The sequence below is a fragment of the Lolium rigidum genome, chromosome 1, assembly GCF_022539505.1.
Source record: "Lolium rigidum isolate FL_2022 chromosome 1, APGP_CSIRO_Lrig_0.1, whole genome shotgun sequence".
Classification (NCBI taxonomy): domain Eukaryota; kingdom Viridiplantae; phylum Streptophyta; class Magnoliopsida; order Poales; family Poaceae; genus Lolium; species Lolium rigidum.
Genome location: NC_061508.1, coordinates 130,658,954 through 130,679,342, shown reverse-complemented (window position 1 = coordinate 130,679,342; position 20,389 = coordinate 130,658,954). Strand labels below are relative to the sequence as shown.

General features: G+C 44.8%; 2 protein-coding genes across 2 annotated transcripts; one reads left to right on the top strand and one right to left on the bottom strand.

Moving 5' to 3' along the window:
* The first annotated feature begins 243 nt into the window (after positions 1-243).
* On the top strand, positions 244-1,380 carry LOC124651700. The gene is made up of 3 exons (XM_047190746.1): positions 244-353; positions 422-753; positions 962-1,380. Exons 1-3 carry the CDS (start codon positions 244-246, stop codon positions 1,378-1,380), a joined length of 861 nt encoding a protein of 286 aa, XP_047046702.1.
* A 193-nt stretch (positions 1,381-1,573) lies between these two features.
* Positions 1,574-19,547, bottom strand: LOC124651688 (glutathione S-transferase T3-like). The gene is made up of 5 exons (XM_047190736.1): positions 19,264-19,547; positions 19,089-19,155; positions 18,630-18,998; positions 18,134-18,548; positions 1,574-1,743 (listed from the first exon to the last, which is right to left on the bottom strand). Exons 1-5 carry the CDS (start codon positions 19,545-19,547, stop codon positions 1,574-1,576), a joined length of 1,305 nt encoding a protein of 434 aa, XP_047046692.1.
* Positions 19,548-20,389: the final 842 nt, after the last annotated feature.

Here is a 20,389-nt window from a genome sequence, read left to right as displayed (position 1 = left end):
AACGGCCATATTTCTGATCTATATAAACCACCCCGACCACCTCTCTTCCAGCATCTCTACCTGTGACTTATCTTCTCACTCTTAGATTTCTCTATCCTCTCTCACACAACACAATGAACACATCCTCTTGGGACATGATTTCTTTGTCATCTTCATCAAGCGGCGATGAACTCATACTTGCAGCATTTGCCGAGCGAGAGGAGGAAGAGAGAATGAACGCTCGACGCCACGGCGGTTCGAAGCATGGACGTCGAGCAATCGATCGAGGAAGAGATGCTAGATTTGTTCTTCTGTGGGACGACTAGTTCAAAGAAGTTCCTCGCTATCACGAACATTTGTTTCGACGAAGGTCTGTAACTAGTACACTTCTCTCCGTTCGCCCATTTTTCATTTCCTTGTCTCATTTACTTTTTATACACAGATTTAGGATGTCCCGTGATTTGTTCAACCGCATAGATGATGGTATACTTGAGCATGACTATGATGGTTATTTTACGCAAAAAAGAAGTGCTTATGGAGCTCTTGGGTTACATCCTCTGCAAAAGATGACCGCGGCAATGCGGATGCTAACATATGGAATAGCTGCTGATGGTGCTGATGAGTACATCTGGTCCGCTAAGGCTACTAATTTAGAGTCTTTCAAGAAATTTGTGATCAAAGTTTGTGAAGTATTTTGGGAAAGGTACCTGAGATCTCCAAATGAACAATACATTGCTAGGTTACTTGCAATAGGGGAGGAAAGAGGATTTTCTAGTATGTTAGGGAGCATAGATTGCATGCACCGGGGTTGGAAAAATTGCCCCAAAAAAATGGCATGGCATGTTTAAAGGCCATGTGAACGAGCCAACTATCAAAGCAGTTGCATCACAAGATATTTGGATTTGGCATGCTTATTTTGGTTTACCAGGATCTCTCAATGATATAAATGTTCTTCAACGTTCTCCTGTTTTTTCAAAGCTAGCCGAAGGTCAAACTCCTGCAGTGAATTATAGCATCAATGGCCATCAGTACACAATGGGGTATTACCTTGCAGATGGTATCTATCCACGGTGGGCAACATTTGTGAAGAGCATACCAGCTCCAGATACAAGAAAGCATAAAACTTTTGCGAAGAAGCAAGAGGCGTGCAGGAAAGATGTGGAACGAGCCTTTGGAGTTATGCAATCCCGTTTTGCCATTGTTCGTGGACCTGCTAAAGGATGGAAACGTAAAGAAATCGGTGATGTCATGAAAGCTTGTGTCATAATGCACAATATGATAGTTGAAGAGGAGCGAGAAACTGGTCGACAAAACTGCTCTTATGAGGCAATGGGAGAAAGAGTCACAGTCTCTCGTACTCATGCGGAACAACTGAGCTCTTTTATTCAGATGACTCACTAGATTAGAAATAAAGCTGAACATAACTTTGTGCAATGAGTGATGTAATCCATTTCTATGTAATGCAGTGCTATCAATAAAGTAGTTTTAGCATAGAAAGCATCAAATAGTTCTTACAACGACTAGTAGAAAGCATCAAATAGTTCTTACAACAACTAGCAAAAAGCATCAAATAGTTCTTACAACAACTAGCTCACTACTCTAGGCCGCGAGCAAGGATCTCATTTTGCCTAGCTTGGTAAAACTGCTTTTGCACATCAGTCATACCACTTGTGTCCATGAGCATGATCCTCTCATCTAATTCAAACTGTTTGCGTGCATCATCCCTCTCGTTTCGTGCATCCTCCTTCTTTTTCAGTGCAATCTTGTAATGTCCCAGGTTTAGAGACGATCGAGGGGTAGATTTTAGAAAGGGATGTGCATTGCATAGTAAATTCTGGGGAAATTTCGCGCTTTTAAACAAAAACTGCATTGAAGGGGGACAAGTTTCTCTCTCGACACCTTACAGGGTTAGGGTTTCGAGAGTGCGACAAACTTGTAACTCACCTAATTAAATTAGGGTTTTGAGAAGAGAGAAGAGTGTTGCATCACAAACTTAAGTTGCATGATTGAATTCAAAATTAAGTTGCATGATTGAATTCAAACTTAAAGTTGAATTTGAATTTCAAATTCAAACATCAAATTGTTATCTCATAATTCAAACTTGAGATAATTCAATAAACAATTATAAGTAATTAGGAATATAAATAGTAAAACAACTATATAAAACTCATTAAGGAAAATTGGAGCTTTATTGATAATCACACACATAATACATTGTCTTTTACAATATTCGGAATTGAATTATTGAATTACAACACATTACAAGAATTGAAGAAATAGAAAAATTAAAAGAAAAATATTACAAGTTATCCAAATATCCTAATACTACAAGAACATCTTCACTTGATCTTGGACTTGATGATCTTCTCGGATCATCTTGATCAATTCTTGATCCCCGCACACAAACACAAAGAAAATAAAACAAGTGTTATGCCAAGTGGCATAGCCACTTGGCAGAGTTAGCAAAGAAATGGAATAGGGAGGATATGCTCGAGGATCGGTCGAGCTGATCCTTTCAAAGACCAAGTGCACAGCACTTGCACACACACACAACCAGTAAAGACACAAGGCTTTGTGCATGCATAACAAAGACACACAAGCTTGGGGAGTCACCAAAATGGTGCCGAGCTCGACTGTCGACCATAGAAGCTAGGGCCAGCCATATAAAAGCTTTTTCACCAAGAAACCCTAGCCGCTCATCGACGTAATCTCCAAAGGGTAAGAACTAGCAAGAACAGCTCAAGAACACCAAGAACAGAGTGAACAGCCGGAGCTGTCTCACCTATTCCCCATCACCGTAAATCAACCAAGCATCACCGAAGAAGTCGAGGAGCGAGGCAGGCATAAGATCATCACGGAAGCAAACCCTCTACACCAACAACCTTTCTAGGAGCCGGAGTGAGGTATACCACACAAGAGCCTGAGCAAGATCATATCTTGCTCATACTTAAGCATACTTGCATCACAGGAGCACAGAAGGGTATAAAAACCTAGGTGTATCATCATTTGGTTACTAAACCAATTGGTGCCAGCAAGTACAACCAAGGCTAAAAGGAAAATAAACCAGGGAACACTGGTTTTGACAACACAGTGTCAAAACCAGAGAAATCCAGCATGGATTTACTCCTTGCAACCATTCGAATCACAAAGCACCTATTGACCTAGCTAAACCATCGGATTTGCGGAGCAACATGTGCCTATCCTAATTATCAACATCAAGGCTACTGGAAATTCACTAAGTGACTAGCCGGTGAGCATCTATCCATCACAGTAAAGCCAACAAATAGGGGAGCCATCCCGGGGCAGCACATGAATACCGCCAGGATCACCTCAACCACTTAACCAATTCCAACAAAGAAGCCATGCACGGATATCATCACCCAAGTAGGGTTCAAAAGGAGGGCTAGGGTACACAACCAAGTGTTGGCATCCATCTAACCCTACCAAACTCAATGAAATGATCATAATCTACAGAGCAGTTCACATCAATTATCCATGTGATTAAGCCAAACTAGACGAGATAATTGAAATACACAAGCAACCGAGTAATACCTACACTTGCTCATGATCTAGAAGATCATCTGCAAGCCACAGCAGGTGCTGGGGGTAAGCAAGAGCATGCACCAGCACATGCTTGAGTGCCACACAGGTCAAGTAAAAGCATCAGTGAAACACAAGCCATAGGACAGCAGAAAATCATCAAGCACTGATGATTATATGATCATCAGGGCTTACCTTAGCATACAAAAGCTTGACAAGGACAAGCCTGGCAGCAATCCATGAATCATATAAATAAAATAGCCACAGTTAAGCAACAGTTATATCACAGACAATTACATAAATCATTTACAATTGTATCCAGAAGCACATCAAAGGCATGATGTACCACTAAATCAAGTTACCCAAAGAGAGCATACATCACTCAGCACTGGATAGTGCTGTTAAGCCAATAACAATGCTCAATTGAGCATGTTCATGAAATCAAGCACAAGATATAGCACATCAGGGCACTGGCACTTGCCAAAGGCAAGGATCATGCACAAACCAGAGGCAAGTGGAGGTATCCACAGGAGAGGCGAGGAGCAAGATAGCGACAGCAGTAACAAGTAAAAATTGAGCACAACACCACGAGTAAGCTCATGAGCTAGGGCTCATGAATTGCAACAACGAATCGATAAAGAAGAACGAGCACAGGCGCAGAAGCTAGGAATAATGGCAGCAAGATACACAGAAGCGAGCATCACAGCAGCAAAGACACGCGCATCCATGGATAGCACAGCGATGAAGAGCGCAGCAGACGAGCACAGCAACACAGCACAGCAGCATAGGCGCAGGCTAGCAAGGCGCAATAGCAGCGCATCCGCACGGCAAGCTTCTCTACGAGGAAGAGTAGGCCGGCGGCGGAGCTAGTCGAACGAGAACGAAGGAGAGAGAGAGGGAGGCGGTAAGAACTTACAAGCCAGGCGAAGCGCAGACGCGCAACCATGGCGGCACGGCGGCACACGCCGGGCTAGCGGCGGCGCCGAGCCAAGCCAGGCCAGGCCATCACCCCGCCGCAACGACTGCTTCATCACGGCGGCGTCACGGCGCCAGGGACGCCGGTGAATGGCAGATCTCCACGGATCCAGGCGACGGAGGCGCAGTAGGGTTGGGGGCGAGCAGAAATGGCGGCGAACGCCAAATCGACGCGGACCCAGAGATGCGCCGTCGAGCGGAGGCTCGATTGACACCGACCTCGCCGACGGGAAGGGCCGGTGGCGGTCGGATTAGGGGCGGCGGCGGCGAGGCGACCGCAGCATCGCGAGAGGACGAGGGGGATTAGGGTTCTACGCGGGGCAGAAAGGGGCGAGTGGGCCGACCGAGCCCAAGTGTGGCTCGGGTTAGGGTTAACCCCACTGGGCCACCCTGACAGGTGGGCCCAAGGGTAAATGTGTCATTTCACATTTTAAATAAACAAGAAACTTTGAAAATAAATAGAAAATGATTCAAAGCTCTAAAAAAATAATTAAAAATATGAAAATAGATCAGCATAAAATTCTCTATCTAAATAAAATATCAAAGAGAATTTTTGAAGACAATTAAGAATGAGTCTTAATTTGAGGATTTAAATAATCATTTAAATCACACATATAATTTACAATAATAAAAATAAGTCCATTAATGCCTTTGGATTTCAAAACACCTTGACAACATTTCAAGGTTGGATTTACCCTAAATCAAGTATCCCTAAGATGTTCTTAGTATCTAACCTCTCATAAAATAACAACGACATCGGAAAGGGGGAAACAAACCCTAAAACTGGAATCATGCATTATTGCTTCTTTAACCATTGCCCTTATCGGACAATGATGCTATTTTTCAGAACAAGAGGACAAGGGTCAGTCCATACCTTCCAACTGCAGAACTTTACAGTGTTCAGGCAAGTTCATCACTTGCTCATGTCATTTGAGTATTTTTATCAACTTACTTGCAAAGTATTATGGTTATCACTATTGCACAAAAATCAAAACCACTACTTTCATAACTATGAATATGACTATGTGGTGGGCAGTGGAACCATGGATTGTGTTGATATGGTGGAGGTTCCATTGCACGGGCTTATATCCATCTAGGATTAAACAACAAATGTCGCCAAGTGATTCTTGTGCCGTAATATCCGTGTTAACCATAAGATCCGGAGTGGGACGGAGTAGTCAAAAGTGTTTCCACCTCTCGTTCATCAACGGATGCGCTTTACCGTAGACACTTGTATCTGTCAGGGCAAGCGGTGGGCTGGGGAAGCCTTAAGTCCCCACGGCATAGTCCGTAGACACTTGTCGCTCAAAGTGCAAGCGGTGGGCTGGGGAAGCCTAAAGTCCCCACGGTATTGCGGTCTATGATGGGTTGCAGCTACCGGCGAAGGAGTTTGGTTCGATCCCAAACCGTTGTCGTGGTCGGGGTCCATCCTTAAGTGGTATAAGAGGACCGACGAGGACCCGGGGTCGGGGTATGCAACAAAGGGTGGGTGTTCGAGGTAGCGGAGGAACATGATTGGCTAGACCTTATACCGGGCCTCACACCTAAGGAAGTGTGGACGGGAAAGCTGCCCGGTTGGCACCAAGGTTAAGATCTCTTATGGGTAAAGAAACACACCTCTCGCAGAGTGTAAAGAATCGTGACCTGTCACTCCTCGTTCCGGGATTGAGGAACTGCGAACGCAGCCGGAAAGGAGCTCCATGAAGTTCTAGTAAACCGGTGAAGGCTGACGGACATAGCTCTTTGAAATAAAAGCAATCTATTGAAGAAATGTTTATCAAAACTTGCATTGGTATTAGACTTTCTGGTCTAATATCGTAGCTAGTGCATTAAACACCTCTTATCTATAATGAACTTGTTGAGTACGCTCGTACTCATACCACTCTTAAACCCCATGCTTAGATTGTCCGAACCATCCGGAGGAGGACAACGACAACCATGATGGAGCCGAGATCATCGGCTATGAAGAACCCGACCTCTCGGGAGGTGTTGAAGGCGTAGACTACATCATCGTCTACGGATCCGGGGAGGCTTCCGGAGAAGAACAAGCCTAGAGATATCCGAGGAATAGTAGTAGCCGAGCAGCACAAACTCTTACCATGTGGCTGCTCGATTAAATAAATGTTTGTTTAATGAGACAATGGTATTGTAAGTTAAGTTGGGTTCACCTCGAACCCAGGAGATATCCTCTTAGGACCCAAGAGGAGCTCCGAGACGACTTGTGTATATGTATTGTAATAATATGTGAATGAGTTATGGACCTTGCTATGTTCTGTTGTACTACTCTGAGGGATGTGATATTTGCGGAATGGTACTTCGCGAATGTTATATCAACGACTGGCATACTACAACATGCAGTGGTATGCAGGGTCACCACAGTTGGTATCAGAGCAAAAGCTTTGACCTTAGGTTGGAACCTAGTAATTGGGACTAAAACGTTAGGAGTCAAATAGGATTAGTAAAGAGTTCTCTAAAAATATGGTGTATATTCAATTGAGAATACAACAACCATATCTTTTAGTGCGATAATTCTTTATTATCTCTATTATGATGCATTATTACTAATCTCATAATCTTTCTATTTCTACAGCCAACATGGCAAGTTCACGACCAGGGAGAAACGTGAAAGTTATGGATTCCACACTGAACGAGTACCAAGGAGGACTGGCAGATGTCCTACGAGCCATGTTACTAGAATTTGGGTGCGATCCCCAGATTCCAGTAAAGAAGTACATGTTCTATGATGGACCGGTGTTGGCCAAGTGCAGAGTAGGACTGCGACTTCCCGAATCTTTGGGAATGAGCGTAGTCATGCCAGCTGGGGAAGCAAGGACAACCAATACAGCCTACCATATAGCTGTTATGAGAGCCATATCCGATATTCGGGAGCATAAGACGAAAGCGCTTATGGGTTCCGAATTCACCCACATTCCTCATATGGAGGAAGATAATGATCCCATGCTGAACCATTTCAAATATGCCAAAAGTAAACCAGCCGAAGCAGCCAAATACATGGACAATAGTTGTAACTTCCTATCATTACTCTTTCAGTTGAATCATCATCTGATAGGAGCAATTGATACAATGCTTGAGGAGTTCACTGAACCCAAGGAGGAGAGTAGGGGCAAAGAACCTATGGAGAATGTGGTACACACACCAGCTTATTCAGTCGGTGACTACATCAGTTTTGATCCACTTGCACGTGAACCTACACTGTTACACCCGGGAACTATCTGGGTAGTTCCTATGGGGGATACGAAGGCGGCGAGGAATCCGGAAACAATCAGCGTTCCGAGACTCCAATCGAGAATTCTAGGGGTTGGCGTTGGGGAGATGATACGGGAACCCATAGTACCACTGAGTATTATGATGGAGAGATGAATGATGACGCAACAACCCAGAACCAGAGCTATCCTAGTAATGAAGGAGTGGATGGAGGATATCCGACACAGGTTGAGTCGGGTATGGGTTTTGGTAATCCTTATGGTGGGGCTACAGGAGAGTACACCCGATGGGTGGATTATGATGCACTCAATGATCAGTTCGTGAACACTGATTTCTCCTTAGGATCATCATCCGACTCGGATTACAAGCCAACGGGGAGACCTTATGTTCCAGGGTCTATCAGGAGGACGACACGTTCGACTGGATGGAAGCCTGGAATGTATCGGGAGTGAAGACCGATTAGAAGACCACCAAGGGAGGTGTGGCTATAATACACAAGTACCACGTGTATTATAGTTTGTAACATTTGTATAAATTTGTACATATACTTTAATAAGTGAGTTTGCATACTCACATCGACTTGAGTTATGTAATAAGACCACTTATGTATGTAAATATATGGTATATGTTTTGTATGATTTGGATTTGCTTCTTGATTTCCATTGCGTGACTAGTTCCGTGCACAATGTTGAGCTCAGAAAACTTGCGCATGGAGTAATTATGAGTATCATCTTGTGTTGCAGAACTAGAGGGATTATGTCGGGAACGTTAGGAAACGAGACGGAAGCGCAGCGCATGGAGCGCGAAGCAAAGGAGAAGGAAGAGGCTGAGGGTGCAGCCAGAGATCAGTTTCCACCACCACCACCACCCATGACTCAGCAGAACTTTATCCAGTACATGCAACTGGCGGAAGAAAGGCAGCGTGTAACACTGGAGCTGCAGAATAAATTCCTTCAGGATCTGATGCAGCAGAATAGGGTGGAGAGACCTGAGAACCAGGGAGTCTCATTAGCAGACTTTCAAAACACCAAGCCGATATCTTTCGCATACGCGCCAGAGCCTATGGATGCGGAAGATTGGCTGATGGATACTGAGCGCAAGCTCAACACTGTTGGATGTAATGACCAAGAGAAGGTTAGATATGCTACCCATCTGTTGTGTGGACCTGCCGCATCATGGTGGGACAACATTGTAGCCGTGTATCCGGCAGGAAAGGTATTTACCTGGGAGGAGTTCGCAAGGAAGTTCAGGGAATCCAATGTCCCTGAAAGTATTGTAGAACTGAAGCGTAGAGAGTTCGAGAGTCTTGAGCAGAAGGACAAGGCAATCCTGACCTATGTCAGGGAGTTTTCCAAGCTGTCCAGGTACGCGGTTGAGGAAGTTAATACCGAGGACAAGAAGAAGAAGAGATTTCTGAGGGGGTTAAGTACCCAGCTCAAGGTACAACCTGCGGATGATGAGAGCAACGGAATTCCAAGAGCTGGTGGATGCAGCCATCACTCTTGAAGATGACTTCAAACAACCGCAAGAAGAAAAGAGGAAGAAGGCCAAGTATGAGCCGAAGAGGTTTGTTAGTAACAAGCCTAATACCAGACTTGAGTTTCAAGCCACGGTATAACAACAACAACAACAAGCAATCGGAGGAGGAACCAAGGATATCGGTCCGCAAATCAGATTATATGCCATTCCCGTGGTTTAAAAGGACATGTCATGAAGGATTGTAGGAAACCCAAGATCATATGCTTTGGGTAGTCGTCGGGAGGGGCACATGCTGAAGGACTCGCCCCAAGAAGAATAGTGGAGGAGGAGGAAATCGAGGAAACACCGGAGGGAATTGGAAGAATAAGAAGCCCTTCGGCAAGCTGAACTGTACTCAGTCTGGAGGAGGTGGTCAATTCCGACCGAGGCGGTGATAGGTACGCTCCGGATACTCACTCACCCCGGCAAAGTACTTTTTGATACTCGGTGCAACTACATCATTCATTTCTCAACAATTCATCATCAAACATGGGATTAGTTGCACTAAGTTAGATACACCTATAACCATACTTTCATGGGGGGGAACGATATTAGTAACCCATGCCAAACAAAAACAAGTCATTATGATCAATAAGTGCGCGTTTGACGCGGACCTGTTCGTTTTACCGATGAAGGACATTGATGTCATTCTTGGTATGAACTGGTTAGAAGCTAATGGAGCATTGATCGACTGTGTAAACAAAACGGTGTCATTAAAAAGTCCCGATGGAAGTAGAATGATTTACCAAGGCGACAAACATACACAGATTGAAGTGGAGCTACAGCTGAATAGCATGAAGGAGGTGAAGCTAGAAGATATCCCTGTAGTAAATGAATTCCAGGATGTGTTTCCTGCGGAATTACCTGGTATGCCACCAGATAGGGAGATAGAATTCACTATCGACCTAATTCCAGGAACAGCTCCAATTGCTAAAGCACCATATAAAATGGGGCCTAAGGAATTGAAAGAACTGAAGGAGCAATTGGATGACTTGGAACAAAAGGGATTCATTCAAGAAAGTGTTTCACCATGGGGATCACCTGTTATCTTCGTGGATAAAAGGGATGGAGGAAGAAGAATGTGCGGAGACTACAGAAATCTGAACAACGTCACAATCAAGAATAAGTATCCACTTCCAAGAATACAAGATCTATTTGATCAGGTTAGAGGAGCGGGAGTCTTTTCCAAAATTGATCTAAGATCCGGTTATCACCAGATAAAGATCAAGAAGGAGGACGTTCCGAAAACTGCCTTTGTCTCAAGGTATGGACACCATGAATACCTTGTAGTACCTTTTGGATTAACCAATGCCCCAGCAATATTCATGAACCTCATGAATAAGATATTCATGCCATATCTAGACAAGTTTGTCATCGTATTTATCGATGATATTCTGATATATTCCAAGAACAAGGCAGAACATGCCGAACATTTAAGGTTAGTGTTGCAAACACTAAGGGAACACCAACTCTACGCCAAACTCAGCAAGTGTGAATTTTGGCTAGATCAAGTGGAATTTCTTGGTCATGTCATTAGTAAAGATGGAATCGCTGTTAATCCGAGTAAGGTAGCAGCAGTTTTAGAATGGGAAGCACCCAAGACTGTCAAGGAAATCCGAGGATTCCTAGGAATGGCAGGATACTATCGGAGATTCATTGAAGGATTCTCTAAGATAGCAGGACCTATGACGAAGTTGCTAAGGAAAAACACACCATTCGTGTGGTCAGAGGAGTGTGAGAAGAGTTTTCAGACTCTAAAAGAGAAACTCACCACGGCACCGGTGTTAGCAGTTCCGGAAGTTGGCAAGGATTACACCGTGTACTGTGACGCATCCAAGCACGGATTGGGTTGTGTACTCATGCAAGATCGGAAAGTGATATCTTATGGATCGAGGCAACTCGGACCTCATGAAGTGAATTATCCAACACATGACTTGGAATTAGCAGCTGTCGTTTTTGCACTCAAAACTTGGAGACATTTTCTCTATGGAGCTAAGTGTGAGCTCTATACAGATCATAAAAGCCTCAAATATTTCTTCACTCGAAGGAACTCAATATGAGGCGAGAAAAGATGGCTAGAATTGATTAAGGATTATGATCTGACAATCAATTACACACCAGGGAAGGCTAATGTTGTAGCAGATGCCCCGAGTAGGAAGAGTACCGGAGGAGTGGAACAAGAAATATCACCGGAGTTGAGGAAGGAAATAAGTCAAGCCCAAATACAACTTTGGGAGAAGGAAGCCCATGAAGGATTATCGGCGTTGCAAGTAGCCGATGAGTTGAATGTCAACTCTGAAGAATGAGATAATGATGGGTCAGTTGGATGATCCATTCATTGTAGAAGAGATGAGGAGAATAGATGAGGGAAGACCATCAGAATTTCACCGAGGAGAATCTGGATCTTTGTGGTTCCAGAAAAGAATTTGCGTTCCGGATATTGCTGAAATTAAGGAAGTAATACTCCGGGAAGCTCATCAAACACCATATTCCATACATCCGGGAGTACAAAGATGTACATGGACTTAAAGGAACTATTCTGGTGGAATAACATGAAGAGGGAGATAGCACAATATGTAGCAGAATGCCATACGTGCCAAAGAGTGAAAGCAGAACACCAGAGTCCGGCAGGGAAGTTACAACCTTTACCTATTCCAGAGTGGAAATGGGAGGAAATAGGGATGGATTTCATTACCGGACTACCCATGACTAATAAAAAGAAGGACATGATATGGGTAATCGTGGACCGGTTGACGAAGAGCGCCCACTTCTTAGCGGTAAATCAGCAAGACAAAGGAGAGAAACTCATTGATCTTTACATCAAGGAGATCGTGAGTAAGCATGGAGTACCTAAGAAGATAGTATCGGATCGAGGATCCGTGTTCACATCAGCATTTTGGAAGCAACTCCACGAAGCTTTGGGATCCAAGTTGGATTATAGTACCGCTTATCATCCACAAACCGGTGGACAAACCGAGAGAACCAATCAGATCTTAGAAGATATGCTTAGGGCATGTGCCCTAGACTTCGGAGGATCATGGGAGGAACACTTGCCACTAGCAGAGTTTTCATACAATAATAGCTATCAAAGCAACATCAAGATGGCACCATTTGAAGCTCTCTATGGAAGGAAGTGTAGATCACCGATATGTTGGTATGAAGCCGGAGCAAGCAAAGAGTTCAACCCTGATTATGTCAAGGAAAAACAACAAATCATTGACATTATCAGAGACAGGCTCAAGATAGCCCAAAGTCGACAAAAGAGTTATGCCGATCAAAAGAGGAGAACTTGGGAGCCACAAGTTGGAGACATGGTATATCTTAAGGTAAGCCCGATGAAAGGACTTCAGAGATTCGGAGTAAAAGGAAAATTGAGCCCTAGATACATAGGACCCTTCAAGATACTGAGTCAGAATCGAGGTTTAGCCTTTGAATTAGATCTACCGGGAAGATTAGCACAAGTTCATAATGTATTCCATGTGTCACAACTTCGGAAATGTTTGAAGACCCCAGATGAACCAGTATCACATGAGGAGCTTGAGTTACAACCAGACCTGACGTACATCGAGAAGCCGACCAAGATTCTCGAGGAGAGCTGGAAACAACTCAGAAACAAGGCAATCAAGTATTGCAAGATTCAATGGAAGCATCATCCCGAGAGGGAAGCCACCTGGGAAAAAGAGGAAGACCTAAGGAAAACATACCCCGAACTGTTCAGGTATTACAACCACAACTTCGGGACGAAGTTTTCTTTAAGGGGGAAAGGCTGTAATGTCCCAGGTTTAGAGACGATCGAGGGGTAGATTTTAGAAAGGGATGTGCATTGCATAGTAAATTCCGGGGAAATTTCGCGCTTTTAAACAAAAACTGCATTGAAGGGGGACAAGTTTCTCTCTCGACACCTTACAGGGTTAGGGTTTCGAGAGTGCGACAAACTTGTAACTCACCTAATTAAATTAGGGTTTTGAGAAGAGAGAAGAGTGTTGCATCACAAACTTAAGTTGCATGATTGAATTCAAAATTAAGTTGCATGATTGAATTCAAACTTAAAGTTGAATTTGAATTTCAAATTCAAACATCAAATTGTTATCTCATAATTCAAACTTGAGATAATTCAATAAACAATTATAAGTAATTAGGAATATAAATAGTAAAACAACTATATAAAACTCATTAAGGAAAATTGGAGCTTTATTGATAATCACACACATAATACATTGTCTTTTACAATATTCAGAATTGAATTATTGAATTACAACACATTACAAGAATTGAAGAAATAGAAAAATTAAAAGAAAAATATTACAAGTTATCCAAATATCCTAATACTACAAGAACATCTTCACTTGATCTTGGACTTGATGATCTTCTGGATCATCTTGATCAATTCTTGATCCCTGCACACAAACACAAAGAAAATAAAACAAGTGTTATGCCAAGTGGCATAGCCACTTGGCAGGTTAGCAAAGAAATGGAATAGGGAGGATATGCTCAGGGATCAGTCGAGCTGATCCTTTCAAAGACCAAGTGCACAGCACTTGCACACACACACAACCAGGCAAAGACACAAGGCTTTGTGCATGCATAACAGCACACACAAGCTTGGGGAGTCACCAAAATGGTGCCAGGCTCAGCTGTCGACCATAGAAGCTAGGGCCAGCCATATAAAAGCTTTTTCACCAGCAAACCCTAGCTGCTCATCGACAGAATCTCCAAAGGGTAAGAACTAGCAAGAACAGCTCAAGAACACCAAGAACAGGTGAACAGCCAGAGCTGTCTCACCTATTCCCCATCACCAGAAATCAACCAAGCATCACCAGCAAGTCAGGAGGAGCAGGGCAGGCATAAGATCATCACAGAAGCAAACCCTCTACACCAACAACCTTTCTAGGAGCTGGAGTGAGGTATACCACACAAGAGCCTGAGCAAGATCATATCTTGCTCATACTTAAGCATACTTGCATCACAGGAGCACAGAAGGGTATAAAAACCTAGGTGTATCATCATTTGGTTACTAAACCAATTGGTGCCAGCAAGTACAACCAAGGCTAAAAGGAAAATAAACCAGGGAACACTGGTTTTGACAACACAGTGTCAAAACCAGAGAAATCCAGCATGGATTTACTCCTTGCAGCCATTCAGAATCACAAAGCACCTATTGACCTAGCTAAACCATCAGATTTGCAGGCAACATGTGCCTATCCTAATTATCAACATCAAGGCTACTGGAAATTCACTAAGTGACTAGCCAGTGAGCATCTATCCATCACAGAAAGCCAACAAATAGGGGAGCCATCCCAGGGCAGCACATGAATACCGCCGAGATCACCTCAACCACTTAACCAATTCCAACAAAGAAGCCATGCACGGATATCATCACCCAAGTAGGGTTCAAAAGGAGGGCTAGGGTACACAACCAAGTGTTGGCATCCATCTAACCCTACCAAACTCAATGAAATGATCATAACTGCAGAGCAGTTCACATCAATTATCCATGTGATTAAGCCAAACTAGACAGATAATTGAAATACACAAGCAACTCGAGTAATACCTACACTTGCTCATGATCTAGAAGATCACTCGCAAGCCACAGCAAGTGCTTGGGGGTAAGCAAGAGCATGCACCGAGCACATGCTTGAGTGCCACACAGGTCAAGTAAAAGCATCGATGAAACACAATCCATAGGACAGCAGAAAATCATCAAGCACTGATGATTATATGATCATCAGGGCTTACCTTAGCATACAAAAGCTTGACAAGGGCAAGCCTGGCAGCAATCCATGAATCATATAAATAAAATAGCCACAGTTAAGCAACAGTTATATCACAGACAATTACATAAATCATTTACAATTGTATCCAGAAGCACATCAAAGGCATGATGTACCACTAAATCAAGTTACCCAAAGAGAGCATACATCACTCAAGACCGGATAGTGCTCGTTAAGCCAATAACAATGCTCAATTGAGCATGTTCATGAAATCAAGCACAAGATATAGCACATCGGAGACCGGCACTTGCCAAAGGCAAGGATCATGCACAAACCGGAGGCAAGTGGAGGTATCCACAGGAGAGGCAGGAGCAAGATAGCAACGAGCAGTAACAAGTAAAAATTGAGCACAACACCACGAGTAAGCTCATGAGCTAGGGCTCATGAATTGCAACAACGAATCGATAAAGAAGAACAACGACAGCGTAGAAGCTAGGAATAATGGCAGCAAGCATACACAGAGCGAGCATCACAAGACAGCAGCACACGCGCATCCATGGATAGCACAGCAGTAAGAGCGCAGCAGCAGCACAGCAACACAGCACAGCAGCATAGGCGCAGGCTAGCAAGGCGCAATAGCAGCGCATCCGCACGGCAAGCTTCTCTACAGGAAGAGTAGGCCGGTGGCGGAGCTAGTCGAACAGGAACAGAAGGAGAGAGAGAGGGAGGCGGTAAGAACTTACAAGCCAGGCGAAGCAGAGACGCGCAACCATGGCGGCACGGCGGCACACGCCGGGCTAGCGGCGGCGCTAGGCCAAGCCAGGCCAGGCCATCACCCCGCCGCAACGACTGCTTCATCACGGCGGCGTCACGGCGCCAGGGACGCCGGTGAATGGCGGATCTCCACGGATCCGAGGCGACGGAGGCGCGAGTAGGGTTGGGGGCGAGCGAAATGGCGGCGAACGCCAAATCGACGCGGACCCGGAGATGCGCCGTCGAGCGGAGGCTCGATTGACACCGACCTCGCCGACGGGAAGGGCCGGTGGCGGTCGGATTAGGGGCGGCGGCGGCGAGGCGACCGCAGAGCATCGCGAGAGGACGAGGGGGATTAGGGTTCTACGCGGCGCGAAAGGGGCGAGTGGGCCGACCGAGCCCAAGTGTGGCTCGGGTTAGGGTTAACCCCACCGGGCCACCCCGACAGTGGGCCCAAGGGTAAATGTGTCATTTCACATTTTAAATAAACAAGAAACTTTGAAAATAAATAGAAAATGATTCAAAGCTCTAAAAAAATAATTAAAAATATGAAAATAGATCAGCATAAAATTCTCTATCTAAATAAAATATCAAAGAGAATTTTTGAAGACAATTAAGAATGAGTCTTAATTTGAGGATTTAAATAATCATTTAAATCACACATATAATTTACAATAATAAAAATAAGTCCATTAATGCCTTTGGATTTCAAAACACCTTGACAACATTTCAAGGTTGGATTTACCCTAAATCAAGTATCCCTAAGATGTTCTTAGTATCTAACCTCTCATAAAATAACAACGACATCGGAAAGGGGAAACAAACCCTAAAACTGGAATCATGCATTATTGCTTCTTTAACCATTGCCCTTATCGGACAATGATGCTATTTTTCAGAACAAGAGGACAAGGGTCAGTCCATACCTTCCAAGCTGCAGAACTTTACAGGTGTTCGAGCAAGTTCATCACTTGCTCATGTCATTTGAGTATTTTTATCAACTTACTTGCAAAGTATTATGGTTATCACTATTGCACAAAAATCAAAACCACTACTTTCATAACTATGAATATGACTATGTGGTGGGCAGTGGAACCATGGATTGTGTTGATATGGTGGAGGTTCCATTGCACGGGCTTATATCCATCTAGGATTAAACAACAAATGTCGCCGAGTGATTCTTGTGCCGTAATATCCGTGTTAACCATAAGATCCGGAGTGGGACGGAGTAGTCAAAAGTGTTTCCACCTCTCGTTCATCAACGGATGCGCTTTACCGTAGACACTTGTATCCGTCAGGGCAAGCGGTGGGCTGGGGAAGCCTTAAGTCCCCACGGCATAGTCCGTAGACACTTGTCGCTCAAAGTGCAAGCGGTGGGCTGGGGAAGCCTAAAGTCCCCACGGTATTGCGGTCTATGATGGGTTGCAGCTACCGGCGAAGGAGTTTGGTTCGATCCCAAACTGTTGTCGTGGTCGGGGTCCATCCTTAAGTGGTATAAGAGGACCGACGAGGACCCAGGGTCGGGGTATGCAACAAAGGGTGGGTGTTCGAGGTAGCGGAGGAACATGATTGGCTAGACCTTATACCGGGCCTCACACCTAAGGAAGTGTGGACGGGAAAGCTGCCCGGTTGGCACCAAGGTTAAGATCTCTTATGGGTAAAGAAACACACCTCTCGCGAGTGTAAAGAAGCGTGACCTGTCACTCCCTGTTCGGGATTGAGGAACTGTGAACGCAGCCGGAAAGGAGCTCCATGAAGTTCTAGTAAACCGGTGAAGGCTGACGGACATAGCTCTTTGAAATAAAAGCAATCTATTGAAGAAATGTTTATCAAAACTTGCATTGGTATTAGACTTTCTGGTCTAATATCGTAGCTAGTGCATTAAACACCTCTTATCTATAATGAACTTGTTGAGTACGCTCGTACTCATACCACTCTTAAACCCCATGCTTAGATTGTCTGAACCATCTGGAGGAGGACAACGACAACCATGATGGAGCCGAGATCATCGGCTATGAAGAACCTGACCTCTCAGGAGGTGTTGAAGGCGTAGACTACATCATCGTCTACGGATCCGGGGAGGCTTCCGGAGAAGAACAAGCCTAGAGATATCCGAGGAATAGTAGTAGCCGAGCAGCACAAACTCTTACCATGTGGCTGCTCGATTAAATAAATGTTTGTTTAATGAGACAATGGTATTGTAAGTTAAGTTGGGTTCACCTCGAACCCAGGAGATATCCTCTTAGGACCCAAGAGGAGCTCCGAGACGACTTGTGTATATGTATTGTAATAATATGTGAATGAGTTATGGACCTTGCTATGTTCTGTTGTACTACTCTGAGGGATGTGATATTTGCGGAATGGTACTTCGCGAATGTTATATCAACGACTGGCATACTACAACATGCAGTGGTATGCAGGGTCACCACAAATCTCCTCTTCTCTCAATTCAAATTGTTGTGCATATCGAACATTTCTTGCCGCCTCTTTGAGCTCATCCTTCTCTTGCTTTTGTGCCCACACAGTTTCTAATGACAACTTGCAAGCACTGCCATCAACTTTACCTCTCCGCAATTTCTCCTTCTTCACACCATCAGGTCTTTTCTCATGTTCAAGAGCATCAGTGTGTGCCGAGGTAGCATCAGTGCGTACCGAGGATGCATCGGCCGGATCATTGGTGACTGTGCCCGGACTTGCATCAATGGTCTTCTTTTGTTTCTTAACAGAAGTTTCAAGTTCTCTTGTCTGCCACTTTGGATACTTCGAAAACTCTACATAGCAATGCATCAATGTGAAAGACTTTTTTCTTTTAATATCCAAATCCTTGAACAAAAGGTGTGCATCGTTTGTCTGCACATACAAATGTATTATTATGCACATCACATATAAAATATTGCACGACACATGTAGAAGTAGAAGATAGACGCATACCTTTTCTTGTATAGTCCTTCCGCTTTCCTCCAAGTTTATAATCTGCTGAAGGCAACCAAAAAATTTAGCGGTCTCTCTGTTAATCAATGTGTAACGGCAATTTATTGCATTGGCATTACACTCAGGCCATGATGATTCCTTGTGTGTGTTGTAGTACTCTGAAATTCTAGCCCAATAAGTTTCTCGGTTTTGATCTGTCCCGACAATATCCATACTTGTATTTGCCCAGGCTGCTATCAGAACCTTATCCTCATCACTAGACCAATTTTTTTTCCTTTGTTGGATGTTCCTTTCTCTGTTATTGCAGAACGCTGCGTTGATGGTATTGCATGATGCTGAGTTGATGGGGTTGCTTGCTCTCCAATTGGACTATCAGGTTGTGTTTGTGAGTAACCAAAACCAACTGTGTCCAAGAAACTTTGATCACCATCCATCTGCAAACAATCAACAATGACACACATCCAACATCAAATTAGTAATGAGAGAGTTCTTCTTGTACACATCAGGTTGTACATCAGTACAAAATCTGTAGCAAAACACTATCAAAGCACAGCTATTTTAGCCCCAGACCACAATCGTGCATCAAATTGACATGGAGAAGCCCCAAATTGACATGGACATATACCAAATCGACATGGCCAAGCCAGCCTCCCCACTATCCACGGCAAGCGCCACCACCCTCCAGGCCGCACCCGCCGCCATCCCTTTCTCCAGGGCGAGCGCCGCCACCTCCAGGCCGCACCCACCGCCTTCCCTTCCTCCAGGGTGAGCGCCGCTGCCCTCCAGGCCGCACCCGCCGTAGCCCCCAGCCCATCTCTCCGCGCCCGCCGCAGCACCCCAGCCCCTCTCTCCGCACCCGCCGCAGCACGCCAGCCCCTCTCTCCGCGCCCTCCCACTCCATGGCGCGCGCCGCCGCATCTGGAGATGGGGGCCGGCCACCGCGCGACTCCCCGCGCCTCCCCTGACCTCTTCTCTACATGCGGGAATAAAAAAAGGGCGAGAGAGAGCTTACCGGAGGGGAGTGGCCGCCGGTGAGCTTCGATGGCTCCGGACGGAGGCGGGATGCGAGCGGGAGCAGAGCTGGGGAGAAGAGGTTCCGTTTTCACGAGCGTGGTTCGGGCGTGTTTACTTCCACGATGAGTAGCATCGTGGATGGATGTGTAAAGCTTCCACGACCGTATACACGATCCACTGGAGACTGATTTTGGGCCAGAAACGTGTAAACGGGCTTTACACGTCCATATATACTAGAGATGCTCTAATAATGTCTGATCCCTTCCGGACCCAAGTCTTGGAGCATCTAGACATGCTAGCAAGTGTAGCTAAGGTATGACTAACAAAATTCATATCCCTACTAATATGCTGGACATAACCAGCATTTCCCTCCAGGCACAAATGTTTGGTCTCATTGACCAGGGCTGCCACCGGTGACCTGTTGATCCCCCCTTCATTGATCATTGAAACGAGCTCCTGACAAGGAGCAACACCACTCAAGATGGAAGGGAGAGCCATCGCTACATAGGGAGTGAGGGCTATGTGAGTGAGAGGGAAGGGGTGAGGTGGCTAGGGCTGGGCAGCCAATTTTGGCAACAGACAAATACATTTCCCCGTTACCAATTATTCAAACATAGAAACAAGCAATCAAAGTTAACCACTGCCAAAATGTATGGAACCGAGACATCGTTCATTGGCAAAGGAAGATAAGAAATCTTGGTGGCTAATTTCTATAGCCTAGTACTAGCATATTCCTCCCAGGCCTC